The following is a 25,462-nucleotide window of genomic DNA, read 5'->3' as shown; positions in this document are numbered from 1 at the left end:
CTCTTCCATCTTAAACACAAGCGAGCATGGCAGAAGCTGCATTTGAGTTTGATTTTTACAGTGCAGATGCTTGCCATTTGACACTTACTCCAGCTTTCAGAAAGGGAGATTGGAGCTGCCCTTCACTTTTCAATATTTTCATGTTCCTTACTGATACAACAATATTGGCACCAGAATTTTCCAGTATCAGAGTTAAAGTATTAGAATTCTAATTACAGGTAAAACAAAACATGCTTTCTTCTGTGTTGAGTTGTAGGCTACACTTTGGACGTGCAGTGAAAGCTACAAGCTTGTCTTAAAGAATTCATCTGTCCCATCTTTGTGGGTTGATTTCTTAAGCCTGCGAACACATCTATAGAAAAACTATATCTGAAAAACTGCAGAGGAATTGTGCTGATACCATCCCTCTGGGGTCACTTTTTCTGTCAATCTTCGGAGATCCTTCTGGAAGCAATTAATTAATCTTTGCTTGTTGTGAGGTGCAAGAACCTTCACAGAGTGTATCAAATTAATTAAAAGAAAAAGGACAATATTTGGGTGCCTCCTGAATCTAAGAAAATGTTAGTCTCGGGCCATTTTTTAGCAGATCAGTTTTCTCAGAAATACTGAATTCTGTTTGCTAACCGTAGCATCTGTTGTTCTTTTCCTGTTTATTTTTCAAAGTTGCTTGGAAATTGTCAGCTACTGGCAGGCAATCTTTATATGTTGCAATCAATTCTGGGTACTACTGCGCTTGCAGTATAAAGCCCTTGCTTTGTTTCTTTTTTCACTTATTTTTATTTACTTATAGTTTATTTGACTTGTTTATTATAAATAGTAGGCTTCAGAGGCAGGATGTAGAAGGGTACATCTCATTTTTGCTGCTGGCCTAAATAGCTTTATAAGGAAACATGTCCAAGGGTGTGATTTACAGGTATTTCCTCAATAGAAAGTGAAAATTGGAATAAAGTGTGTATGTGGGGAAGTGATAAAGACCCCTCACCTCATCCAAGACAGAGATCTTTCCAGTTGAAGGAACCTGAAGGTTTGGTCATACTCTTACAAAATGTCAGCCAAAAAGTGACATTTGTCCTTACGCAGGTGTACCTAACTAACATGTTGAACGTAGACTCAAGTTATGAACTACCTCTCGAAGGGTAGGAAAAGATTTCCTAACCCATCTCAGAGAGGGAAAGGAGAAGACTTGGATGCAGTCACATCATTGTGAACAAAAGAGCTGGTCACTTCCTGCCTCTGTCAGCCCTAACCCTGAATATTTATCCTTAATCCAGAAAGACTTGAACAAGCACTCGGAATTCTGGGTTTTTCTACTTATGATGGGAATCCATGTCAAATGTCTTTACAGTCTGTATCTGTGACTGTACAGAAGTAGCTGCATATTGGTACACTAAAACCAAAACTAGGTTACTGGTTCAAGTGCAATCTTAAATTCCTTATTCTCAAGTTGAGGTATGGTATTCCAATGCATTACAGACATCACAAACTGGAAAAAGTCAATTCCTTCTAAACAATATCTTCTTTTTAGGACAACTCTCAGAGTTAGCAAGGCTGTCTTCTGGTTAAAAGATTTCAAAGAGCTTAGGCAGACTTAGTAAAATGTCCAGATAGGTAGACCTAGCTGCATATTGTTGTATCTTTGAATTGGTCAACAAGCAATAGTACTCTTTTTAGAGTAGCAAGGTACCAAGCTGTGTTAAGGAGAACAGAAAACTGACGTACAGTCAAAAGCTCCTTTTTGTAACTCTTTGTAGAGTTGTACCATACAATAAATTTATCCACTACCTACATCAGAACTGTCTGACTGCCACAGAGTTGTTTGGCATGTTTGCCTGCTTCAGATATTTGTTCTGCTTGTAAATGTAATGTTTAGATTTTTCACCTTTTGTATATATTTAAAAATGTTCTTTATTGTGTAACTTGGTAGGTTGCATCAAATTACTATTAATGCCTAAACCAGTGGCCTGTTGTTACAAGCGTCAGATCACGAGTAGAGGAAGACTGCGTTTCTGATCACTGTGGAGCTTTAAACAGAATGACAGACCTCAGACTGCTCATCAGGACAGAATGTCACAAAACTGACCTTTTTAAAGGGTAGAGAGTAAATTTAAGTGGAAAGATTAATGTTAAAATGTTCATGTGTTCTATTCCCTATGTTTATTCCGTTGCACATGTAACATTCAGCATGGGTATTTTTATTCTATTCTTACCGCTTTCCATTTTAACAGTTGAACAACTGTGAGAGATAATTTACAATCCTGAAGTCATTTGACTTGTCATCTTAAAGGATATTTATAAACTATAGCATTCAGGAAGCCTCAGTGTTACTTTAAATAGAGATATTGCTTTTAGGATGAATTAAAAACTGGACTGTTTAATTTTGGAATTGCTTTTCTTAAACACAAGTCAAATAAAATTTGACAAGAACTCCATAAAAACAGGTAGCAAGCTTAACCGTATTCTGTATTTTCATACTGTCACTGAAGACTCCATGAAAAGCAAAAGGTATGGCTTAGGCCAAATACAGAAACGCGCGAAAGACGTTTTTCTCCTGCAAGTACGTCTTTTTTTCTCCTTTTAATATTGGTGTATGTTGTCTGTTTCCTGTAGGCAAATTGCTGCTTTTGTTACTGTATTATTTTGAAGTGAAGAATAGGACTTATTCCACACAACAATATTAATGAATCAAATGCTCAAACCTGCCATAGGTAGATTTATCAGACGTATTTTTCTCCCGATTTCATTGATCATTTGTCATAGTTGTTGCCCATCACGGATTTCTTCTCTTGCCACAGAAATCAGCATCAATCTGACTATGAGAACATATATGCATGATGTGCAGAAGTGGTTCTGGGGCCAGTTGTCCCTAAGTATTGATTTCAGCATCATGACACCAGCCTTTGGGTCATTCTGCAGACAATGCAGAGGTTTCTAGAACCTGAAACCCAAATCATTGAATCGCTGTCTGTTTTCTCTGCGTAGGAAGCTTGCTTTTGTGTACGCTTGTACGTGGTTTGAGCAACTGAATTACTTAAATACCTTGTATCTCAAGAGCAAGGACAAAAATTGTAATTTCTATAGTCCTACATAGATAAATAATATGCCCCTTATATGCAAGAATATAGAAATTACATTTTCAGTTTTGTAAAAATGCTGTTTTTTCACAAGAAGAAAATATGTGCACGTCTCCTAGCGGCCTGTTTTAACATCTGTGAAGTTTTCAAGTTCTAAACAACTCATAGAGCACACTGGATATTTGAAGGTAGTAAGAAGGAAAAAGAAACAGGTAATTTCTGGTAATTTCAGAACTTGATAAAAGAAGCAAGAAACAGTAATAAAACAAGGTATTTATAAATATACACTATTTTTTGCCACGGAAAGAAGAGGGTGTCATCGCTTAGAATCTTTAGAACGGTGACAGTCAGGAGGAAGATCATAGCAAGCAAAGTTGAGTTTATATAGTAGTCGGGTTTTGACCTTTACTTGCATCTGGTTTGCCAAATAGAAGCATTAGATTACAAAACGCACGATGGAAATTATTTACAGGGGGTATGAGAACCTATAGTCATCCCTTTTTTTTTTTTTTTCATGTTGCGGATGCCTTGGTTGTTGTAACACGTGAGGGTGTGTTTCCCAGTACAGCATCTGATTAGTCACTAATTTAGTAAGGAATGTCCTGGCACACAGTTTTGTTGAAGCATGTGAGCCTATCAGCAGAATAACATATTATATTTTATTACGTGTTTCAACATACAGTTGAGTAAAACAGCTCAGCTTTTTTGAAACAGCCATTGTGATATTCTGTCCCCAAGTCTCCTGTTTTTGTTTGGGTTGGTTTTTTTTTCTTACTGGCAGAAGAGACGTTGCATGTTTACTGATGGAAATATATTTCATGCTATAATTCTTTTCATTTGTTAATATTCCAAGGTGTTTTAGAGTCTAAATAACAGTGTAAATCAGCTCTATAAAGCTCTATGTTGTTTATTTTTACACTGAGGAAAATAGAGGGTAGCATATTCTCATTATGTCTTCCATGCTCTCCAAGTTGCCCCACTCCTTGAATACAGATGATTCAGCATATTGAGGAGACCAGCTTAATAAAAATTTTCAGAGATAAATATTTATTTGTAGCACAAAACCATGAAAGTTCTCTCAAGTCCACCCAGATGTTATGGTCACAGTGTCGTATGACACACATTTCGTTTTCCTAGCTTAGATTTGATACAATAAGAATCATACTCTTTCAGAAGTTCAACCTCTTTGTACCGAGTGCTTGGATTGGTAATATAGTTAATAGATCACAGACATAGCTGTAGCCATTGATGTTACTGTAGGTCACGTCATAGTGTGAGGTAATGCTTAAGAGATTTTCACTGTGAGTATAAAAAATATGTGCTATGAAAGCAGTAGAAATATTTTTAAATACTTTAAAATATTAACATTCTTTAAAAATCCATAGTAAAAATTTCAGACAAGACAACTGTGACAATGCTGAGTAGAGATTAGTGTAGTCAGTTGAATTTCCAAAAGGTATTATCTAAAAGCAAGGCAGTAACTCTAGAATATGAAAGAACTCTAATAAACAAAAAACCCAGAAGGTATCTAGGGAACAGGGGTGAGAGTAAATGGCTATCCTTTGTGTTACTGGAAGGCTGGAGAATGAGCCCCACATGTGCTGGAGCCGTTCTGATAAATCACAGAATCTCTAGGTGGTAAAAGACCTCCTGGATCATCAAGTCCAACCATTCCTATCAACCACTAAACCATGCCCCTGAGTATATCATCCACCTGTCTTTTAAATACCTCCAGGGATGGTGACTCTGCCACCTTCCTGGGCAGCTTCTTCCAGTGCCCAATAACTCTTTCTGTGAAAATTTTTTTTCTTATGTCCAGCCTGAACCTCCCCTGGTGGAGCTTGATGCCATTCCCTCTTGTCCTGTCCCCTGTCACTTGGGAGAAGAGGCCAGCTCCCTCCTCTTTACAACCTCCTTTCAGGTAGCTGTAGAGAGCAATAAGTGATCCTGAAAAGGCAATGAATAGTGGGATGGCCAGGCCTGCTGAAGACACCAGCTTATTCAAAGAAGTGAAGACAAGGATCAACTGTAAGGAATTTCAGAAGATCCTTACAGGATTTTTTCATAGTAGAATAGTATATGAAATTCAGTGTAGGTAACTGTAAAGTAGTGCAGGAATACATTCCGAAATTCACATATAAAATAATAATGTCTGAAGGTGACTGTAGTGACTCATGAAAAAGATGTGGTCTCACAAAATCAGCATTGATCAACAGACTAAATCTATTGTTGGGGATCAGTGAAAAAAGACATACGGGGCAAAAGTAAGCACTGCCATGTGCCACTTGTAAAAATTTGTTGCTCCACATCCTGAATACTGTGTGTGATTCTGATCTGCTACGTCCCAGAAAGTTACAGGAGGAAGAAAAGTTAGAACAACAAGGTAGACCAAATATACGGAACTCTTTCCGTATAAGGAACAAGTAAATGAAATATGACTTTTCAAAAGGGAAAAAGAATAATTAATAGGAAATGTAACAGGGGTCTATAAGATACCGTAAGGAACATGCCTTTTCTCTCTTGCTAATGGAATGAGGAGGCATCAAAAGAGCAGGCAGCAGGCTGAGGAAAAATAAAAAGATGTAATTAAGCTTTAATCCATGACACAGGATTGTTGTGAACGTTAGAACTGTATGTGGATTGAAAATATAAATTACAGAACAGTTCTTTGAAGAAAAATAATTGAAGACTATTAAATAAAAAAATAAATCACAATCTCTGCTTTGAAAGGTCCTGAGCTGCAGATTGTTGGAAGCTATATTGTATTTTGTGGAGGTCTCATCATGTATTTTCCTGTGTTGTTATTTTGTTGCGTAGGTATCTCTAGGTATTCAGTTTTGACAACTGTTGAAGACAGCACACAGGGTTAGTTGGACCTTTGGCTGACCCAGGGTAACTGTTCTTGTTAAAAGCATTGCAAGCATTGACTTTTTGTTCAGTTGTGTGACATACTAAGACTAGAATAAGTCCATCTCTTTATTTCTGCATTTGTATATTTTGTTAGTAAACTATATATAAATGTTAAAGTCGAAGAGTCCTGGGAGAGCACATGAGATAGCTGTTACCCAATTTTAGACTGAGTGTCTTGCTACCACCACATTCCATGGAAGTTACAAGGTCAATGTGTACCTTAAGAACTTGCTTTTAGGCATGAGATCAGAGTAATAACATCAATCAGAGCAGTAATATCTGATGTTTAGCACATCTGATCTTTAAAGAAATATTGTTCTAAAATTTTTTAAAATCTCTTAGCTGAATGCATGCATCTGTTTTCGTAGAACACAAAATGAGAGAAAAGCAAGTAAGACTTTCTCTTGCATATTGATAGAAAAGACTCCAAATGTGTCTAAACAATTGTTGTATGACGTTCTTGTGTCAGGGCTGTAAAGGAACACAACTGTGAACTCACCATAAGCAATTTTCCTAGGCTGCATAGCTCAATCCTAACTTGTTAGCTGAATTAGATTTATTATTTTTTATTATTATTATAATGAAAGTCTCAAAACATTTGAGCTGAAAACTCTTTAATGTGATGATAAATAGAAATATAAAGGTGATTCTGAAAAGGGCACATCAACTGAATTTCTTGTGAGTTTCATATACCCTTGCAGATGTACCTTGGAAAATATTTGTTTCATCAACCAGTAATCAAACCCCAAAATTACTAAAGAGGCAGTTTTTGTAAAAAATAACTTTAGCATATGGAAAATAGTCTTTTGGAGCTTTCTTGATTAGTAACAAAAATGAGGAGGAGATAAATACAAGATGCCTGTTGAAAAGTAATTAAAAGATGCATTTGAAGTGCTTTGAATATTTCCCACATAAAGTCTTTTTTTTTTTTTTCTTTTATAAAAGCAAAATTCACCTTACTGGACTAACGTAAAAGTCTTGAGTAGAGTGTTACTTTTTCACCCTTCTACTTCCCTCCTCTATAGGATCATAGCAACATCCAGGGAGTTGGACTCAGTGATCCATCTTGAGATAGTGTATAATTCTATGATCTGCATATTATCAGAGGAGGTTTTTCAAAGGAAAAGATGCTTTCTCGTAGATATCTTGAAGATCAAGATTTTGAAGGAAACAGCAAACGCTGTGACAAAATATTGTGCATTTTACAGATTTATATTGATAAAATACATATATGAATAAATAACTTCTAAAGCTTATTTTTTCAGTCTTCTCGCAGCAGAACGTACTATTGAAATGTATTTCCTACAGCTTGACAAAAGGATTTCTTTAGTGATCTTTTGACATCTGTGTAAAATGAGGGAAAATGAAGTTTTAATGGAGCTGTTATTGTTCTGTGCAAAAAGAGGTATTCTATAGCTGTGTTCTAAACAACTTCATGAAATGGATTGAATTTAAATAAAAATTAATGGTAAAGGAATAGGGAAAAGAAAGTTTGTCTTTTGTACTGGAGACAAAAGTCTAGATAACTGAAGTTAATTTGGTTACCCAGAAGTGCTGTCAGCCTCTCAACAAAGTGTCATGCACATTATCATCTTCTCAAGGCAGGACGAAGGTTATCGGGTACTCGGCACTTCTGGCTGAGTGTTCTGGCAGCACTCACCCAGCCAGTTCAGGGGATTCCTCTAAACCACAAATCTGTCTGTGCCCTTGATGACAAATGGATTAAGCTGCAGGTCTTCACTGATCATCATTACTGGTCTGAACCTTTCCTAACTTGTATTAGTTCAAGAGCCATTTAACTCAAGGAAGGACCGTGGGGGGGCGGCGTTGGGGGATAGGTATGATTGTGGAAGGTTGCATTCTCTTTTGCAGTCTTGGCTACCACCTTGCCTTTTCTGTGGAGCAGTGTGGTGTTTCACTGGCCTCTGTATTTTTAAATTTACAGTTATTTCACAGAGGGACAGTTATTTCACAGAGGTAACTCTATTTTCATGCTTTTTTTTTCTTTTTGTCAAGCAAGCTGGTTGATCTGCATACACAAGTGCGCACCTTCTAAAATGGCATGGACTCTGATATTTTCTGTGATCTGTTTTAGTTTGTGAACGCTTTAAACTTTGCTTATATAAATTTATATTTCATTGCTTTCATTACGATATATCAGATTTACTAATGTGCTGTTACATGTGTTGAAGTTTGGAAGTAGTGACAGAACGTATACAAATTACCAATTGCTCCATCAGATAAAAATGTGGCTTTGCAATCTAATTAGTGACAATCTAATATATTACTGTCACAGTTGCACAATCTATCACAGTGATACTATTAAAGATAATTCTAATAAAAAAGGCACTGTTAAAGAGAGAGAATATTATTGGAAGTTTACAATCAGGCATATTAAACACTACATATTTTATCTCTTGTCACACAGTAAACCAACAGATAGTTGATGAGAAAAGTTAACAGTATAATTTGTCAATCTCTCTCAATATATATGTATTGAAAAAGGCCATGGCCCTAAAGGAATCTAGATGAAGTTATATTTAGTATGAAAATGTTTGGCTAGCAATTCTGAATATTAATCAAGAACTTTGGCTCTTTAAGCTAGGACACAAGAATAGGGTTGATGTCAATGAAAATTATTAATAACTTGTAAGTACGTGCTGTGCTTCTGTAATAATGTACTTGGTTCTGCAGTTATTTGTCCTTAACTGGTGACCTGGGCTTCAATCTAGTTGTGACTTGCCATTACACTAACCACTCTCTGGTGAGATTTTCTTATGTTGCACCAAAGAATAAATTATATAATTGGGTAGAAAACTGGCTCATACCCTTCTTCACAGGGTCATAGCAGCATCAAAGTGGTGGTGGGTGCTCTTGGCAAACTGTGAGCATACCAGCAAAATGTTTTATACATAGGCATTGTTATTACATGGCTCTGAGTGTCCTAATAATCTTAGAGAGTCTGTGTAACTGAGTGATTTCTTAATTTCTGGAATGAATTACATACAGAATTGTCTTCTAAATATTCTCTTTTTTTGGTAGGTTTGCTGACAGTGTTTTTCTTGCATTATTCTGTGCTGTGTTTAATACTTACAATAGATGACCCAACAAATTTCTCAGATATGTGCTTTAGCTCTTTGTGTCAACAGTTTTGAAAAATAGGTTCAGTTCTTCATGCATCTTAGCTATTTTTAATCTTTTGACCCATCTGTTCAATGCAAGCTGATTCCATTGTGTAGATAACTTGCTGTTTGGTCTCCCTTACGTACAGTTCATCTCTTTTCAATGTGGGAAACCAATTGCTGAGAAGAAACAGATTCAGCTCACCACAAACTGAGAGACAGGTGGAGGGCAGGTTTCTAATCTTGATAGCATGTGTGCCTAGGAAAAAAGAATTGCATATTAATGTGAATTTACTGAATTATAGATTGTTATTATAGATGAAGTAGTACATAAGTACCTTTGTAGGTCTTAGGGTAAATAGAAAATGTGATGCAGTAAACAAAACAGCAATTTCATTAAACAGTTTGTGAAGAGTCACTTGAAAAATTTGCAAGAATATTGAGCTCTTTAGAAAATGCTCAGATCATTGCTAGATGACATGTTATGCTGGTTTTTCTTCTCCAAAACCTGTTTCTTTTATAGCCATTTAACAAGATCTCATGGCCAAAATGTCCCAGAGCATTTTCACCCTTAGTGGTAAGATCTTCTAATGCCCTGTCTCCAGCTCTTCTCTGCTTGTCACAAATCCAGCATGATCTATTGTATCTGTTCTAGAGGAAGATTTGTTATCTTCATGTGACTAAAACACGGTTATTTGTTTTATAAACTGCACTTGAAATATTTCTTACTTTCTTTAACTCTTCTTTTTGCCCGTGTTTGAAAACTTGGAAATATTCCCATGCACCGCGGCACATGACAATTTGTGCTTTATGATGAAACACTAATACCTCACAGTGACAATTCGTTGTTGCTGATACAAATGAGGGTTTGGTGTCTGTTAGTAGTCATGTTGCTTTCATACTCAATTTTTCTGTGATTCTTAAAAAATAAATACTTATGTGCTTTGTTCTGCCAAGTAAATATGTCTTGCATGTGATATCTTGTTTAGCTTTTTGAATGTCGTGTATCTTTTTCTTCTGTCATTCCTGAAAGCTGTTTTTTTTCCTGAATTTGCAGCTTATGATTTAAAAAAATGTTTTAACAATTAGCGATTTCATCCAAGTAAGTAGTCCTGCATTATATCCAGAATTCCATGAAGACAGAAGAATTTTCCTGAGTGCTCACTTTGTTTGGTTTTGTTCATCTTCAACTGTTGAAATAGTTTATTTATTTATTTATTCATTTGGCCATACTGAGTCCTACGTAGAGATAAATACAAACTAATAAGGGTACTAAGGGTCCTAAGATTTTTTTTAGCACACTGCTTACCAGATCGAGGTTATTCCTCGTACAATAATCCAGCAAAGAACTAAGGTTCAGGTCTATCTAGATGATTTTTCATTTATATTTATATGAAAGGCTTTCTCTCTTCTAAAACAAGCCTCCTATGTACAACTCCTATGTTGTACAAAGAGGTTTCAAAGTTAAGTATGTATAATAAGGACATGTAAATTGATGTCAGCTTTAGGTAGTCAGAAAGAATTGGGACAGGTATCATTCAACAAATATGGATGTTAAAAATAAGGGGAAATGGTGTATGCATTTCAAATGAATTAAATACAATAAAACATATACTTTTGTGTGTGTGCGTATAAATACATAAATATACACGTGTGCATGCACACACACAAATGTGATCAGTATATTTGCTTTCCTACATTGAAAAGCTGGGGGGGCAGAGATTCCATTTTGGGGAACTTCATGTATGTTATTAATAGGAAATTTTTCAGTATAGAAATGTGCATTTCAAATTAGTTTTAATCCTAAACATTCTTTTGGCAATGATGGTAATGTTTAAACATAGACTTACACTGAAAAACTATATCAGCATAAACTGTCAACAAAAAAGGAAAAAGCTACACTTTCTATTCCTTCTGGAAATGTGAACTAAACTAGATATTCTTTTTCACTATGAGTCAGTTGAGGTTTTCATTGGCATTAGAAATGAGACTCATTCCTAGCCATATAATTAGGAGAGAGAGTAATACATTGCAAGCACTGTCTTACTCTCCTCATAGGTGAGGAGAGATGTAGAAGGCGGCAGTGATTGTGACTAGTTCTGGAGCTGGTCAGCCAGTTAAAGTGTGCCACAGGCTGACTAACTAAAATCTTTGAAAGCTTGCAAACTGGGTGGGGAACACCATCTGCCACACAATGCTCGATCATCCCCCTTGCACTCCATGTGGATGGCACGCTGCCTTTCAACCACCTGCTAAAGCCCTTGAGGATCTTGAATATGTAAGACAGTGCACTCCACAATTTCTGATCCTCTCTGCTACTCAGTAAAGCTACTTCCGTGTAAGAACGTAGCTTTTATTTTTCCTCTCTTGCTAATGACTTCCTCTGAGTTCTTTGGTGCCTGCCTATAAAAAGAAAATTTCATAGGTGTCTATACTGTTTGGGGGGAAGGCCATTTACTTGGTCATTATGATATATGTTCAGTCCAAATCTGTACTAAGCAAGAGCAAAACTGGTAAGATTCCCTAATCTTACCTGGCATCTGGTAAGATGCTGGCATCTGATGTGTGTGACAGCATGTCTTCAGGGGTATTTTAATACCTGAAGGTAAAGAGAGCCGTTAACTTGCCAGCAATCAAGGAAATTTTGAGGAAACTCTAGAAGAGATCTGTTTAGTTGAAGAACACAGTAATGGAGATGAACAGGAGTAAGAAGGCTTGTTTCTTAATGTTATCCAAATAAAATAAAGGAAACTATGTTTTCTGGAAAACTGCATATAAAAATGTGGTAATAAGGGCCAACAGAGCACCAGGAGCAACTCACAAAAAGGGTAAAAATGTACAAATCAGTAGTATGCCCTCACTGGGAATAACGGTGTGCTTTTCTGGTCTCTTCCACCTTATTAAACTGGTTATTGTAAACATAGGAAGAGTTTGGAAAATAACTGTGAGGATGTTTGAGGGCATGCAACAGCTTACATGCATGAAACAGGTGAGCAAAATAGGGCTTTTAAGCTAAATGAGCTGGACCAAGAGCAGAACATCATTACTAGCGTCTTTTTCCTTTTGGTTACAAAGTAAAGCGCTTTCATGTTGCTTTCAGAAGATTTCAGTAGTTTTAATACCAGGCAAACCCTTTCCTAGGCAGTTTGACCTTTCAATTCTGCAGTCCCATCAAAAAGAATATGATAGTGGTCTGTAAAAATAATAACTAGTTGTGAAAAGCTGAAAAGAGATAACTGTCATCTGCGTGTTCCACTGTAAGACTTCTTAGAAATCAGTTGAAGCTGGGAGTGGCTATTTCAGAGTAAACAAATTTGGGTAGGGCAAGGAAATCCACTTGGAGCTAAAAATACAGGCATCACTACTAGTTCAGGAAAGCTATGAGCCACAAGTTGGAGTCTGGTAGACTATTTGGAGAAGACAGCAATCTATTTTGCTTTTGGACGCAGTTGGAGGTGCCAGAAGCCCTTTGGCCTGATTCAGTACAGTACTTTTATTTACCTGCTGCTGTTCCACCCAAGCATACTTGGAGAGGTTATTCCATCTCATGTGGCTGTGAGATTGTCTGGAGCCAGATGTAGTGGAAACCTCCAGATGAGCTACTACAAGCTCTGACTCTTAAGGAGTGTGGGGAATTCAGATTTAAAAAAAAAAAAAAAAAAAACTGATTAAAAAATGAGATTAATTTTCTAGATGGTTGTCTAGTTGTGATATTAAGCAAAATATTTCAATATGATTAGAGTACTGGTAATTACATGCTCGTGCTGTTCTGAAGTTTGATTTGCAAAAATGATGAGCAGTGATATCAGTAGAAACTAGTCTTTGAGTACTAAAGTGTTTTATAAATGTTCTACTTTAAAAGTAACAGATCCTTGACATTTCAGTTACTACTGAAACATCTCATTTAGTAGACACTCTTGAACCTAATTTTTTCAGGACTCGCTTATCAACAAGTAAATGAGGTAATACTATCCTTACTTCACTGAGGGCTGGGGAAGAGTTCTAAGGAATTGTAAAAGTAAAGTGAAGCATTTTTCTGCTGTAGTATTGAGTACTGCATACAGAGTGTGACAAAGGAATGAACAGTCCTAAGCAGGACGTCAAAGTTTGGAGTACATCAAGTTCCAAGACTGAAATACAGGGACAGACATAAAGCTCCTCAGTGTGATCATTACATACACTGAAAAGCAATATTTTTTAAAAAGGCATTTTACATAGTAAATGCATGCAGGTATGTAAGACTGTTTTGCAATACATGTAAACAAACAAACTGAAGATGTACACAGGCTTTAGATTTGCTGGCTTTCAATTTTGATGCTCTATTTACATTTTTAATTATGCATTTGTGTGTTTTCATATTTCAGTTACTTCTTTGATTCTTTTCCTAATTAGGTGACTTCAGAATTTTAATCTGGAAATGAAGCTGTCAAACAAAACGATTTTATTTGTTAAGATTTTTAATATAGCAGCTCTGCCTTTTTTTAGGATAAGCTTGAAGGAAATTCAGCTCTAAATATCAGAAGTAGGAAAAGAAAAGAAGAGATGATGATATTGGAATATGCTGGTGTAGGTGACCATAGAACATCTCTGTTGAGTAAGGCAGTAATGTTTATCAATATATATTTATATATTGACTGGCATAATTTAGACATAGGACTATATTCCTGGTTTTCTTCTCCCTCCTTTCTTTTAAAGTCCAGTATGATTAAAGTGCTTCAGGAAGAACATATCTTGTGAAAGACTGAGGAAAGGTATGAATATGGAAGATTGGATGAGATTAGAAGAAGGAAAAAGGAACTAACTGGAATGTCGGGAGGAGAGTTAAGGAAGTTGTGATTCACAGATAGGCAACAATGCCGTTTCGTATTGTTTTTTCACCATTTCGTGAGATAATTCTATTAATTCACATAGTAAATATAAATCATGTGATTTAAGGTAATAGATCTATGATTATATGGTTTGGGGAATTTTTGCAATTTTTATCTTGGTCTTGCTAGTAATTTTGAAGCATTTTATATTAAAATAAGAAGAAAGGATAGAATCCTTTGTAGTTTTGAAAATTAAGCATCTTCCCAGTGAGTGATACATTACTCACAATGCACCAAATGCAGCTTACTAAATCAAAGTTACGGCGTGTGGGGTGTTTTTTTGATATCTGACATACCTTATGTTCCAGCTTTGCTGCATTTATTTATTTATTTATTATTTATTTATTTTTAAGACCTGACATCCTCGGGACAATTCCTGCTGTCTTGTGCAGGTAGGTCTAAATCTTGCTGGGTTCCGGAATTGCGGAAAAAAGATTTCTCTGATAAGATCTCTGAATGTAATATTTTGAAAATATATTAAGAGCAATAGGTCACGCAGTTTAACAGAAGAAGGAAGGCACGTAAAGCAGCAGTGCTGAGCAAGTGCTGAGCAACCTACATACATGATGGTTGGAGTCTCAGGCTGCACTACAAAGCTACATCAACACAGATAAGGTTTCTGGCGTGTTGAAAATTAGTAGAGACATAGCTGGTGTAGCTGGAGTGATAGACTCCCTGTCACGCACATAGCAAAAGGCAATATGAGGAAAGTAAATTTGTCAATTCCCTTCAGGCTGTTCACAGAAGCATTAGGAGTATTTTGGCAGAAAAACGTCTTGTTGGCATACTTCATTTAGAGGACTTTTCAAGTATAGTTTACTGTTATCCCTGTGACAGTTGAGGCTGCTTGTGGCAGACAAGCTTGGAATTGGAGCTTAAAAACTATGCATTAATCTTTATTGAAAATTTGTTTTCTTACTCCTTATTTAAAAGAATTGCTAAGTTTTTATTTAATCTGTGAATTTAGCTAATGGAGAAAAATTTTGCTTTTCTGACAGCTTCTGACTGACACTGTGTGAGGAGGAAGAAAAGGAATATTTTTACAGTTGCAGTAAGCTCTTTGCTCTTATATTTTTAGGCATTACTTTGAAGTTTGTGTCATTTAGCTTCCTAACATTTTGGTTGCTGCTCACTTACGCCTGATAAAAAGGGAAGACATTGAGGAGGATTTCCAGGGGAAGCAGGAAAATAAAATGTACTGGATGGTGATTCTCCCTCACATGATTAAAGGAAAAAAAAAACTGTTTTGATCTTGGCTGTGCTTGCTACTGAACACCCTGTCATAGTGTGTGAGGTGAGTCACGACTTGTTTATTTTTAGCCTTGGCCAATCAAAGCCGAATGTTCTGAACTTCATTCAAGAGCAGCAGGCACTTAGGATGTCTTGTAAACATTTGCTCTCTGAGCAAGGAGCGCTCTTCTCAGCGGCAAACAGGACAGGTGCCTGGGTTGTCGCTTCTAAAACACAAACCAGACTAGAAGCTCATTGCCTGGATTATCTAGATTGGTAGAGAGAGAGAATTCCTTTACATCTGAAATGCCAGACAGTGAGGATCTGGGACAAGATGAAAGGTACTGTACATTAATTCTGATGGCCACCTCATGCAGCATGGACCAAGGCTTTGTGTTATTAATCTGTGTGTGCTCCTGAGTTCTCAGCCTAAAATCCATTTGCTCTGTGTTATAACAGATCATCTAATTCTTGAGGGATTTGCCTCTAATGCTAACCTAGGGCTCTTTAGGAGAGAAGTGTTAAATCTTAATGTCTGCACAGAGGTTTAATTGTAGACCTTTTAGATATTTCTTAAGATAAAGGTGAAGGGAAGAAAATACTGGATGGTTTCTACCTAGTCACTTTTCCCAACCATGGGACAAATTAGAAGCCTCGAAATGTCAGAGAGACAAATAGTTATGTGGATCCACGTTACTGACAGAACTATAACTCATTATTGTAAGACAGGGCACTGTGTCCCTTGGAGGTATGCCTGTCTTTCTGAAGTTCAACTTTTATCTTAATTAGCTTATAAAACCAGCAGACCAGACAAGAAAGTAGTTGGATCCAAAACAATAACAGTTATACAAATAGTTTTTTCTCAAATATCATCTAGCACAGTCCTGTGGAAATAAATGAACTGAATAAATTTAGCTACATAGACAGTTTTTAATGTATTCTAAAAGTAGACATTACTGATATTTGGCTTTGACAGAGCTTATAAACTAGGTTTCTTAAAGTGCAAGTGATCTTACTATAGTCATAATTTTCACTCTCTTGATGCTAACAAAAATGTTTAGTCTAAAGCAGTGTCAATGAAATACTTGATACTGAAAAAATTTTGTTATGTATGTAGAAATAACCTTTTTTTTTTTAAGGTTAGTTAAAAAAACACCAGTACATAGAGGTAAATTCAAGAAATTTACAAAATTGGAAGTGAGCATTTTTTTATAACTTGGGTTTTGATTTCTTCTAGTTATATATAAATTTAAACATTGTAAATGTTTTTCCATATGTATGTCAATATGGTGTTGTAAGATAGGTGAAATGCAGAAGATATTTCAGGTTGTCTGTTGTAGATCAGGTTGTCCAGTCATGGTCACCTAATTGGGTGAGTGTGGGTGAATGGATCCCCAGTGGCCTAATTTTGTCTCTGCAAGGGTGGGGTCACCTGTGCGTTTCCGTTTGCAGAGATCTAAGTTGTGCCCTAAATATGACATAGAATAGTAGTGGTAGTAGTAGGTAGCATTATCTTCTTTCATTTTAAGGGAAAAAAAAAAAGTTTAGCTGGATCTCCATTTTGTTAAATTGTATCTTTTTTAATACAGGAAACCAATATGCGTGACACATTAGAAAAAAGAGATTTCAGATCATAATAACTTTTTTTTTTCTTCTGAATCCATTTTATAAAGGCTATGCACCATGTCCTTCCTTGAAAATGCTTTGGCAGTTAAATAGAAGGCCTAAACTATCACTAGGCCTAAACCTTTAAGACTTTGATTTTTATGACTCAAAGTTGTTTGGCTTTTTTTAACAAAAAAGAAAAGCATGAACATTTCTAAAGCATTAACCTAAAAATGCATGATAATCAGGCCTGCTTTCCCATTTATCATTTCTGGAACTACCAGTAAATTATTTGGCTCTGATCCCAGTCCCTCATCCTCGTGTTTCGTTGCAATTGATCAAAAAGGTTTGAGAAAATAGTTTAATCAAAAGGTTCTGGGGTTTTTATGGAATTAATTTGCCTTTTTGTATTGGTGGTAGCAAGTAGGATATAGATGGAGAACATTCCTGCAGGAGTGCTAAGGAGACTTGGTGGAGATCAGAATATTTTGTTCCAAGTTAAACAGAAGTTCCGGAATAGAAGGAAGAGCCATGGGAACGATACTGGAGCGATATGGGAACTATACGGGAGCAATACATTTTAGAATCACAAAAGAAGAGACATTAATGTAAATGCATGATAATGGCGTGATTTTGAGGGCACATTGAATCAAAGTTATTGCGTTATATATTTAAAAAAGGAGAGCAGTGGTATTTTTGTGGAAGCTGTAGTGGTCTGTGTTTACTAATCAGTTTCAGCATGCTACACTCCTTGTAGCTGCTTCTCAGATGCAAACAAATACTTCTTACATCCCCTCCCCTCTTGAATTCATGTCCCACTTCAGAAAATATGTAATATTGCATCACAAGTGTATTTAATGAACACTGTAGCATCATAGTTAAAGATGTAGCATTAGTCAATAGCCTGTTAGTCATACCGTGAATTTAGATGTCTAATAAGCAAAGGAACACAGTGACAAGTACTTCTTGGGGAGGGTAGTAAAAAAAGCTAAGAGTTGTGAAGATCAAGTACCCACTCGTATCTTTTGTTTTGTTTTGTCATATGATCATGGGCAGTAGCAGACCAAGAACAGTGAGGAAAGATGTGGCCAGAGGTAAAGGACTGAAAACATTTTAGCCATAAGGACAGTATTTTCCCCCAGTATTTCTTTATCATCAGGTCCCCTGTAGTTTTGGTGTGAGATGGTATCACTGACTTAAAAAAAAAATACAACTCATGAAGAATCTAGTGATGGTCAAGAATATATAAAAGGTACTGTGAATATCAGTCCTAAAGTGGGGGAAGGACTTGGCTGTAGGTGCTTCAAAGAGATGCCGACATGTAACTTCCTCTATGAGAACGATGTTTGTGTTGTTACTGTCACCTGCCTGCTATTGAAAAGGAAGGAGCACTAAACGATTAGCCAGGAACCTTTTATAACTTGAGTAACAATGGGAGACAAAGCTACATTACTTTGAACCAGTTGATTTTGAACTATAATCTTACAGTCCTTGACCTTTCTCGGTATGTATTTGGGCTTAGAAAAATGGAGATCCATTTTAAAGTCAAATCTGCATGTTATTTAATTACACTAAACATGTTGATTTGTAGTTATATAACAACATTTGTTTCTTCTGCTAGTATTGGTTAATAAAGTTGAAAGTATTTGATTTCCTTTTATGATTTAATTCAGTGCACAAATGTAGGCAACAAGTGGTTAGCTCATGCCAGAAACTCTCAGTAATGCAGTAACACATCAAAATAAATTATCATCTGCTCACACAAAATGTATTAAAACCCACTGAAAAGAGTCAGAATGAAGTTCCGCATAGAGTTAAAGTGGCCTTGTAATATTACACAAAAAGTAATTTTCATGTTTTTAAATATTCTTTTAAAAATATTCTTTGTCTGGCATTTGGAAATCCAGTTTCCCTTTTTTGTTCAGCTGCTTTGAAACTCATCTTTCTCTTGGCCTTGAACTAGGAGTACCCCAGCTGAAACAGGTAGAGGCTGGAGGAAGAAAAATGAGTGGAGTTTGTGAAAAACGGTTAAAAAAGTTGTCTTTGCAAGAGAAAACTAAATGTCAAAGAATTGCTTCTAACAGCTGGGCAGAGCTATTTAAAGTTCTGCAAGCAAAACTTTATGCTCCTGTTGGCAGAAACAAGACTTCCGTTTCTAACGAAAATTAGTGCAATAAAAACTTTGCATCACTAGTTTCTGTTACAAATCAAAAGCTGACCTGGAAGATCACACTGTCTTGGTAAAAAGACAACAACACATAGTAATAGCATTATAGTCTCTGCTAAACGGAAGGCAAGTTTATAATAATGTTTATGTTGCACTGATGAATTCAACTTTTATGCAAAGACATGTTCAAAAAAAATCTACACTTGTTGACGAAGGCATTATTTTGGACCTAATAGCACTTAACTATCAGATCATGTTTCACATTTTGAATGACCTCGAAGTGGAGTAGCTGGTGTTCTTCCCAGGAGAGCTGGACAAGAGAAGTGCAGGTTAAAGGAAGGGGTTTCCTGTGAGACCTAAGCTGTCAGTTTGCTTAGAGTCTCTGTAGAGGAACTGGACAATGAAATGCCTAAAATTTAGTTCGAGTATATTTTGTTTATCGTATTGGGATATTCAGCATGCGGTGATGACATTTAGTACAGTCTGCTGTATTGAGGAACTTGAGTGCTGGAATCGCCTTCAAAAAGTTTAAGTTAACCAAAGACAGACAATACAGCTCCTTATTAAGAATTTGAGACAACTAATGTTATACTTGAATGGAAGAGATGAACACATCCTTTCCAAACTAAAATCCTGGTAGTAATGGGTCATTTTTTAATTCTTTTTAAGCAACCCCTAGGACAAGATGAATTCCCCTATCACACACCTTCCTTTGGAAAAAAAAAACAAAAACAGTAACAGCAAATTGAAACTGGCTCATTGTTAAAAAAAAGCACAAAATTGAAGTGTCAGATGAAGATAGATGAGGCCAGAAATAAAACACCTCAAAGTCTGAGAAACAATGTTGCATTATACATTGCAGAATTCATTTATTTATTAGAAATTAGGTGTTTGAACTACAGGAGAGATAATAATTAAAGGACATTTATGGACTGGATAATGTTGTTAGTTGTTGTTAGTCTTTAAGGTTAATAACTACATTCTTCAGCCTCTATTTGAAAACAAAGTCTAACTATAAATCTTAGATATTCCAAGTGTACCCAAGCCTTCATATGGAAGGGATGTCAAATGTGATCAGTTAAAGCATGTTTGCTGGAATATTACACATTGGTGAAAGCCTAAGACTATGCAGCACCTATAGATTAACAATGGAGCAATGGAGAGATTTCTATTAGGAAAGCTTTGCAGAATTCATAGGAAAAAAAGCTGTAGTTGAAGATTCTCCCTGAAGTTTGAGAACAGAGTGCATTTGTGGATGCTTCCTATGTTCCTCATTCTTTCAGTGATACAGCATCCTTTCATGGCGCTTTTCGAAGCAAGAAGGATTTTACATGCTGGCCTGGTGATTCATTTAAATTGCAAGTCTTGTTGACTGGGTCATAGCCACATGAAAAAAATAAAATTATTTTGGTATACTTAATGATTGCATAGGATCCAAAAGTGGCACAGGATAAAGCACAATTCTACATAATCACTTTTCAAATTAGCCACGTAGGTCATCCAGATGCTATGCTGTGAGTTCAGAGGTGTTTTCTGTGGCTTTCTGCATAGCGCACATAACATATACAGATTTGTTACATTGTGTTGCAATAAGGCTAATCAATATTGCATTGGTTTCTACCACTCAGTTCAACAGTAGAAATTAAAGGTTTTGCCATTGGTACTTCAATGCACTTACGTGCTTTTTACTCTATATTTTGGAAAGAGAGGAATGGTCAGAGTATGTGGTCACCTGAAATTTAAATGTAAAAAAAAAATATTTAAAATGTTTTTCATAAACTCTTTTTTTTTTCATCTAAATGCTCTTTCATATCTATTACCTCTGTACCTGAATAATTTAGAAGACAAATTTTAATGTATATTTTTGGCTTAGTTCTTCAGGTAAAAAAATGTTTGTTTCAGAGAACAGTGTCTGCGTCATTATAATCACTCCTTTCTTCACTGTGGTGATTCCTGTGAAAGGCCTGTGAAAGCTCTGAAAATGCAAATCTGCTTGATTGGCTTTTGCTAACGGTTTACACACTTGATTTCATTTGGTTAAGTTTTGTACTTAACTCCTGCTTGCCTATGAGGTTTGTCCTTAGATATCCACATCCCTTACAGCTGCATCAATCTATCAGCTCTAGACATTACTTTTTAAAAAACTACAAAATAGCCATATTACTTGTATTTTGATTTACGAATCTTCAGGAATGTAACTTTCAGCTCTTCCACCTTGACTAATACATTCTAAGTTACTATTAAAATCGCAGAGTCTGCATGGGATTCAAGCGTGTGTGGTTATAGTTGTGAAATTAAGAAGGTTTGGAAGCTCTGTAATTACCAACTCTGTTTATGTAGATGCAGTCCTTCAGATTCACCGCATCATTGTTTACTTTGTCACTGCTGCAGTTCTGAGTAGCGTATCTATGTGAAGCTACATATAAAACCGTGTACACATAACTTAAAAAAATCCAGCACATCACGAAGAGCTCTTTAAACCGGTAACATGATAGTTACTGACCTTTCTGAGAGAAATGTGATGGGGCTTTGCTTGAACAGATGTCTGGATACAAAATGAGAGCATGACACCATCAGTCATTTTTAGAGAATGTAATGCCACCAACTCTTCTGGCCAGAGTCTTTGACTGTGATGGGTTGAAGCATCTGGGAGAGGGTGTTGGGGTTTGGTTGTTGTTTTTTTTTTTTTAGCTACTAGGTAACAGTTTATGCATTTGCTCGGTTTTAGAAATTACACGGTAGATAGTCAGAAGTATGAGAGTAATTAATTTTCTCTCTAAATATTTTCGATCTTATTGACAGTAGTTTTAGAATAAAAGTGTAGTACTTTGTATATCAAACTCAGGAGAAGTGGTGAGACCATAAAATTTTATTCTATCTAAATCGTGCAACAAAAGCCTTTGAAAGTGTTGTGAGAGAGAGGGCTGCTCCTATCATCAAAGGAGCACCTTGACAGGAGTCCAAAAAGTTGTTTTGGCAGGAAGTATAGGGTTCACATTTAAGCCATACTGTAAGTAACTCCACTAATATTAAGCTGAAGTAGTTTTTTTATGTTCTTGGTTGACTGATGCCATAGTTGTGCACTCCACGTTCATCTTCTGTATCACCTGATGTTCTTTTTTCTTTTTGTCTTTAAATGTGATCATTGAAAAATTAATTTGTCTGGAGTATGCATTAGAACAAAAAGGTAACTGGCATCTTTTGTTCTAATGGAAGTTTAATGTTTATCTCTGTTTCTACAAAGGTGTGACATAACATCTCCTTTTTTTTCATCCATACAACAATACGTTGTACCCCCTTCCTTCTTTCTAACACTCCTCTTCACCAGGATCTCTTGTTCCAACGCTCTGGCCTCTGGGTAACACTGCTGCTCAGGTAGGCTCTGGGAAAGAGTAACAGGAGGGACAGATGCTATCAGGGCTGGTAGTTGTTGGGAGGCATGAACAAGAAGAGGCAGCATGTGCATCTGATTGTTGTACTGAAGTTCAGCAAGCTGACCTTCTTACACTTCTAGTTGCCTAAGATGAGAATAAGACCTCAAAATAGTCCCTCGTTTTCTTTGTAAAATAGAAAAGTGTGGCTGTAGGGGAACCGACAAATATGTCTTATGATTTCTTGTGGCTTAGTGCTACAAGAAACTACCAAGTGTTCTTTTGCAGAGCAAGTTTAATAGAGGGTTTGTAATATTTTGAAGCAAACTTCACAGATGCCATCCACTTCTCTTGCTTGGTTTCCTCTTTGTCAATGTAGCACATGCAGGCCAAGGGACCAAACCATGTAGCAATGCGTTTTATTTGCACTGCAGCTCATACTTTCAACATCTTTTAAACTTAGCAAAAGAAAGCATTATTAACAACCAGGAGAAGCAAATCCAAAGAAATTTCCCTGCAAATGTGCCATTTTTCTGCATAATTTGCATAATTTTTTTTAAATTGTTATTAGTTATAGCAGTGTGCCTTGTTGTTTCTCCTCCTCTTCAATCTGTATTGTCTTTTATTGGTGATTAGTGTATATGAAAATAGTTAGCAATGTTATTGTAGTTTATGCTCTCATCATTTCCCTCTCCCTGTTTTTCCAATTAACTTAAAGTTAGTAAGCCAAATATCTACAATCGTCCTTTGTATTTCAGAGCTCTGTTTTGATGGTAGACATCAGGCCTATATGATTTCTCTCCTTGTGGATCCAACAAGTTCCACTTTGATTGTGCACAGGTTTAAGGCAAGGATAGGAGTAAATTCTGTAACATGATTTTGTAATTCAGAATACTGCCATAGTAGTAGTTTTCAACACTAGAGTAAACAGGCAATTCTTACAATACATATTACTAATGCTTCAGAATGATTTACAAAAGCTGGAAGAAAGGTTTCTCTAAGGACAGTAGCCTACCCATGAAAATTACAGTGGTCATAAGACAAAACCTTTGTATATCACTTTTCTCAAACCACTAATTGTCAGAAAAGATGGAAATTGAAATCACTGTTGTGGACGGGAGGAGGACAAAAAGTTCTGTGTAACATTGCTAATCCCTTCCCCCTGGGTTCGTCATGAGTTACTTAATGGTTTTATTTACGTCCTCTGTCAGAGACAAATACCTGCAATGCAGTGCCATGCGTGCCAGTAAAACATGTTGCATTTTTGTCTTACAAAAGTCACCTAGTCCTAGACATGAGACTCTCATTCTAGGAATTTCAGGTACATTATTTTAAATTGTTTATGTTTTTTTCCTAGAGTGGGGTGGAGAAACCACCCTGAATATTTTGTAATGTAAGAGGAAATCACAGTACTGCAATACTATAAATACTGTGCTATAATAAAGTCAGGAATAACGCAACAGTTTGGGTTTTGGACTTTAATCCATTTTACACCATGACTGAAATACTATTTTTTTCTTTAAGTTACATTCTGCACTCCGCTATGCACATGATATTTGAATATGAATTGCCCATGTCTGCTATTTATGTTCTGTATGAAATGGCTCCCAAACCTTGCTCTAATACTGACGTTGCTGTGTCACCACCTCCTGGTGAACATGCTGTACAGTAGTTAAATACAGACATACTGAAAGATGAAGTTTCTCCACGTGTGTTTAACTCGTTATTTTTGACCTAAATTATTCCTGACTTTTTTACAAAAATGGACATACTCAGACTATGTGTCTGAAAATAGAAGGTGATTGTTAACCTCCATTATGTTAGGAAAGGTACTTCCAAGTAATCAGTATGTCTGCAGTGGCACAGAAAGAAAGTATGTAACATTCCCATGTAGAATAAAACTGGGTATCATGTATGTGGGAGAAGAAGACTTATTCCTGGCATAGGCAGAAGTATATAAAAATTCACAAATTTAAATGTGGGCAGCAGTTGGACCAAAGTGTACGATTCAGTGTAAGCCCCAAATCCTCTTACTGCGTGTTTAGGAGAAATGAGAGGAAGATATTATAATTGTAAGAAAAAGTGGCTTTAAACCTTGCTGACTTGCATGTTAGACATGAGGTTGTCTGGGGTTTGGCTGTAATGTTAGTTAAAAATTTTAAGGAGAGCTTAAGTTGTGTGTTCTTTTTCCTGAAACTTTAGATTTGAAATTCAGAGTTCACTTTCTCTGTACCTTTTGGTTATATGACTGAAAATTTATGAATAGATTTTTTTTTTTCATTTGTAAAATAAAGTGAAATAGGCATTTATTGATACAGTTACCTGTGATTTGTGTGGTTTTATTATTAATCTGTGACCAGAAATCTGAGGTTACTTGGTAATCCCAAACTTTTCTTTTTGTTTGATGTTATAATGTAATAAACAGTATGGAATGTATTATTATGTATTATTTTACTTGCTATTGTGATTAATTAATCAAAGCCTCTATCTAATTTAGGCAACCTGACCCCTTAATAAGCATCCTTTCAGTGTGCTGTTACTATATCTTGCTTGCTGCCATGTGAGTGATCACTTCCCTCAGTATCAGCATATAACCCTAGCTCTGCAAAGAGAAGCAACTCAGAAGCCTTTCTTTTTGCAGAAAAATCAATATCTCTCTTGTAGTCAAGTGCAATTACACGTGTAACTTTCAAGTAAAGAATTTCAAGGATTCAATTCCATTTTCCTTCAACCATTATCTCCTCAGGCTGTTTAAGTAAACCAATTGCTCTTGCTAGAAAGATCTGCATTGCAGTTCTTGGTGCAAGTGGAGTATGAACTCTTGCCTATATAAAAACATTACTGTACACTTTTGCTTTGTAGACTGGAAAAGTAAAAATAACATGAGGGAGCAAATTTTTTTAAAGCACTTTTGAAAAAGACAACTTTTTGGTTTTCATTTCCTGAAAGTTTGTGAACTAGTTCTAAGGATCTGGAAAATATTTATGAGAAAAGAATAAGCTTGTTTTGGTAGGATTATATTTGCTATATAGGGATCAACATCTGTTTTGAGAAATGTTTGGTGTTAAGCAAACTAAAAAGCAGCAGCATCATATTAAATATGCACCACTCTGTCTGA

General features: G+C 36.1%; 1 protein-coding gene across 3 annotated transcripts in view; it reads left to right on the top strand.

Moving 5' to 3' along the window:
* RETREG1 (reticulophagy regulator 1) overlaps positions 1–25,462 on the top strand; it is a 66,107-nt gene that overhangs the window by 26,357 nt on the left and 14,288 nt on the right. The window contains exon 4 of one of the 3 annotated variants that reach the window (XM_054058693.1): positions 14,325–14,363. The exons of 1 other annotated variant lie outside the window; for it this stretch is intronic. In XM_054058693.1, the coding sequence (XP_053914668.1) occupies positions 14,325–14,363 (39 nt within the window). Of the gene's footprint in view, positions 1–14,324; positions 14,364–15,313; positions 15,543–25,462 lie in introns of those variants that run through there. One more of the 3 variants, XM_009570279.2, reaches the window with a different exon arrangement.

Source organism: Cuculus canorus, chromosome 2 (genome assembly GCF_017976375.1).
Source record: "Cuculus canorus isolate bCucCan1 chromosome 2, bCucCan1.pri, whole genome shotgun sequence".
NCBI classification, from domain to species: domain Eukaryota; kingdom Metazoa; phylum Chordata; class Aves; order Cuculiformes; family Cuculidae; genus Cuculus; species Cuculus canorus.
This window is presented reverse-complemented; position numbering and strand designations above follow the sequence as displayed.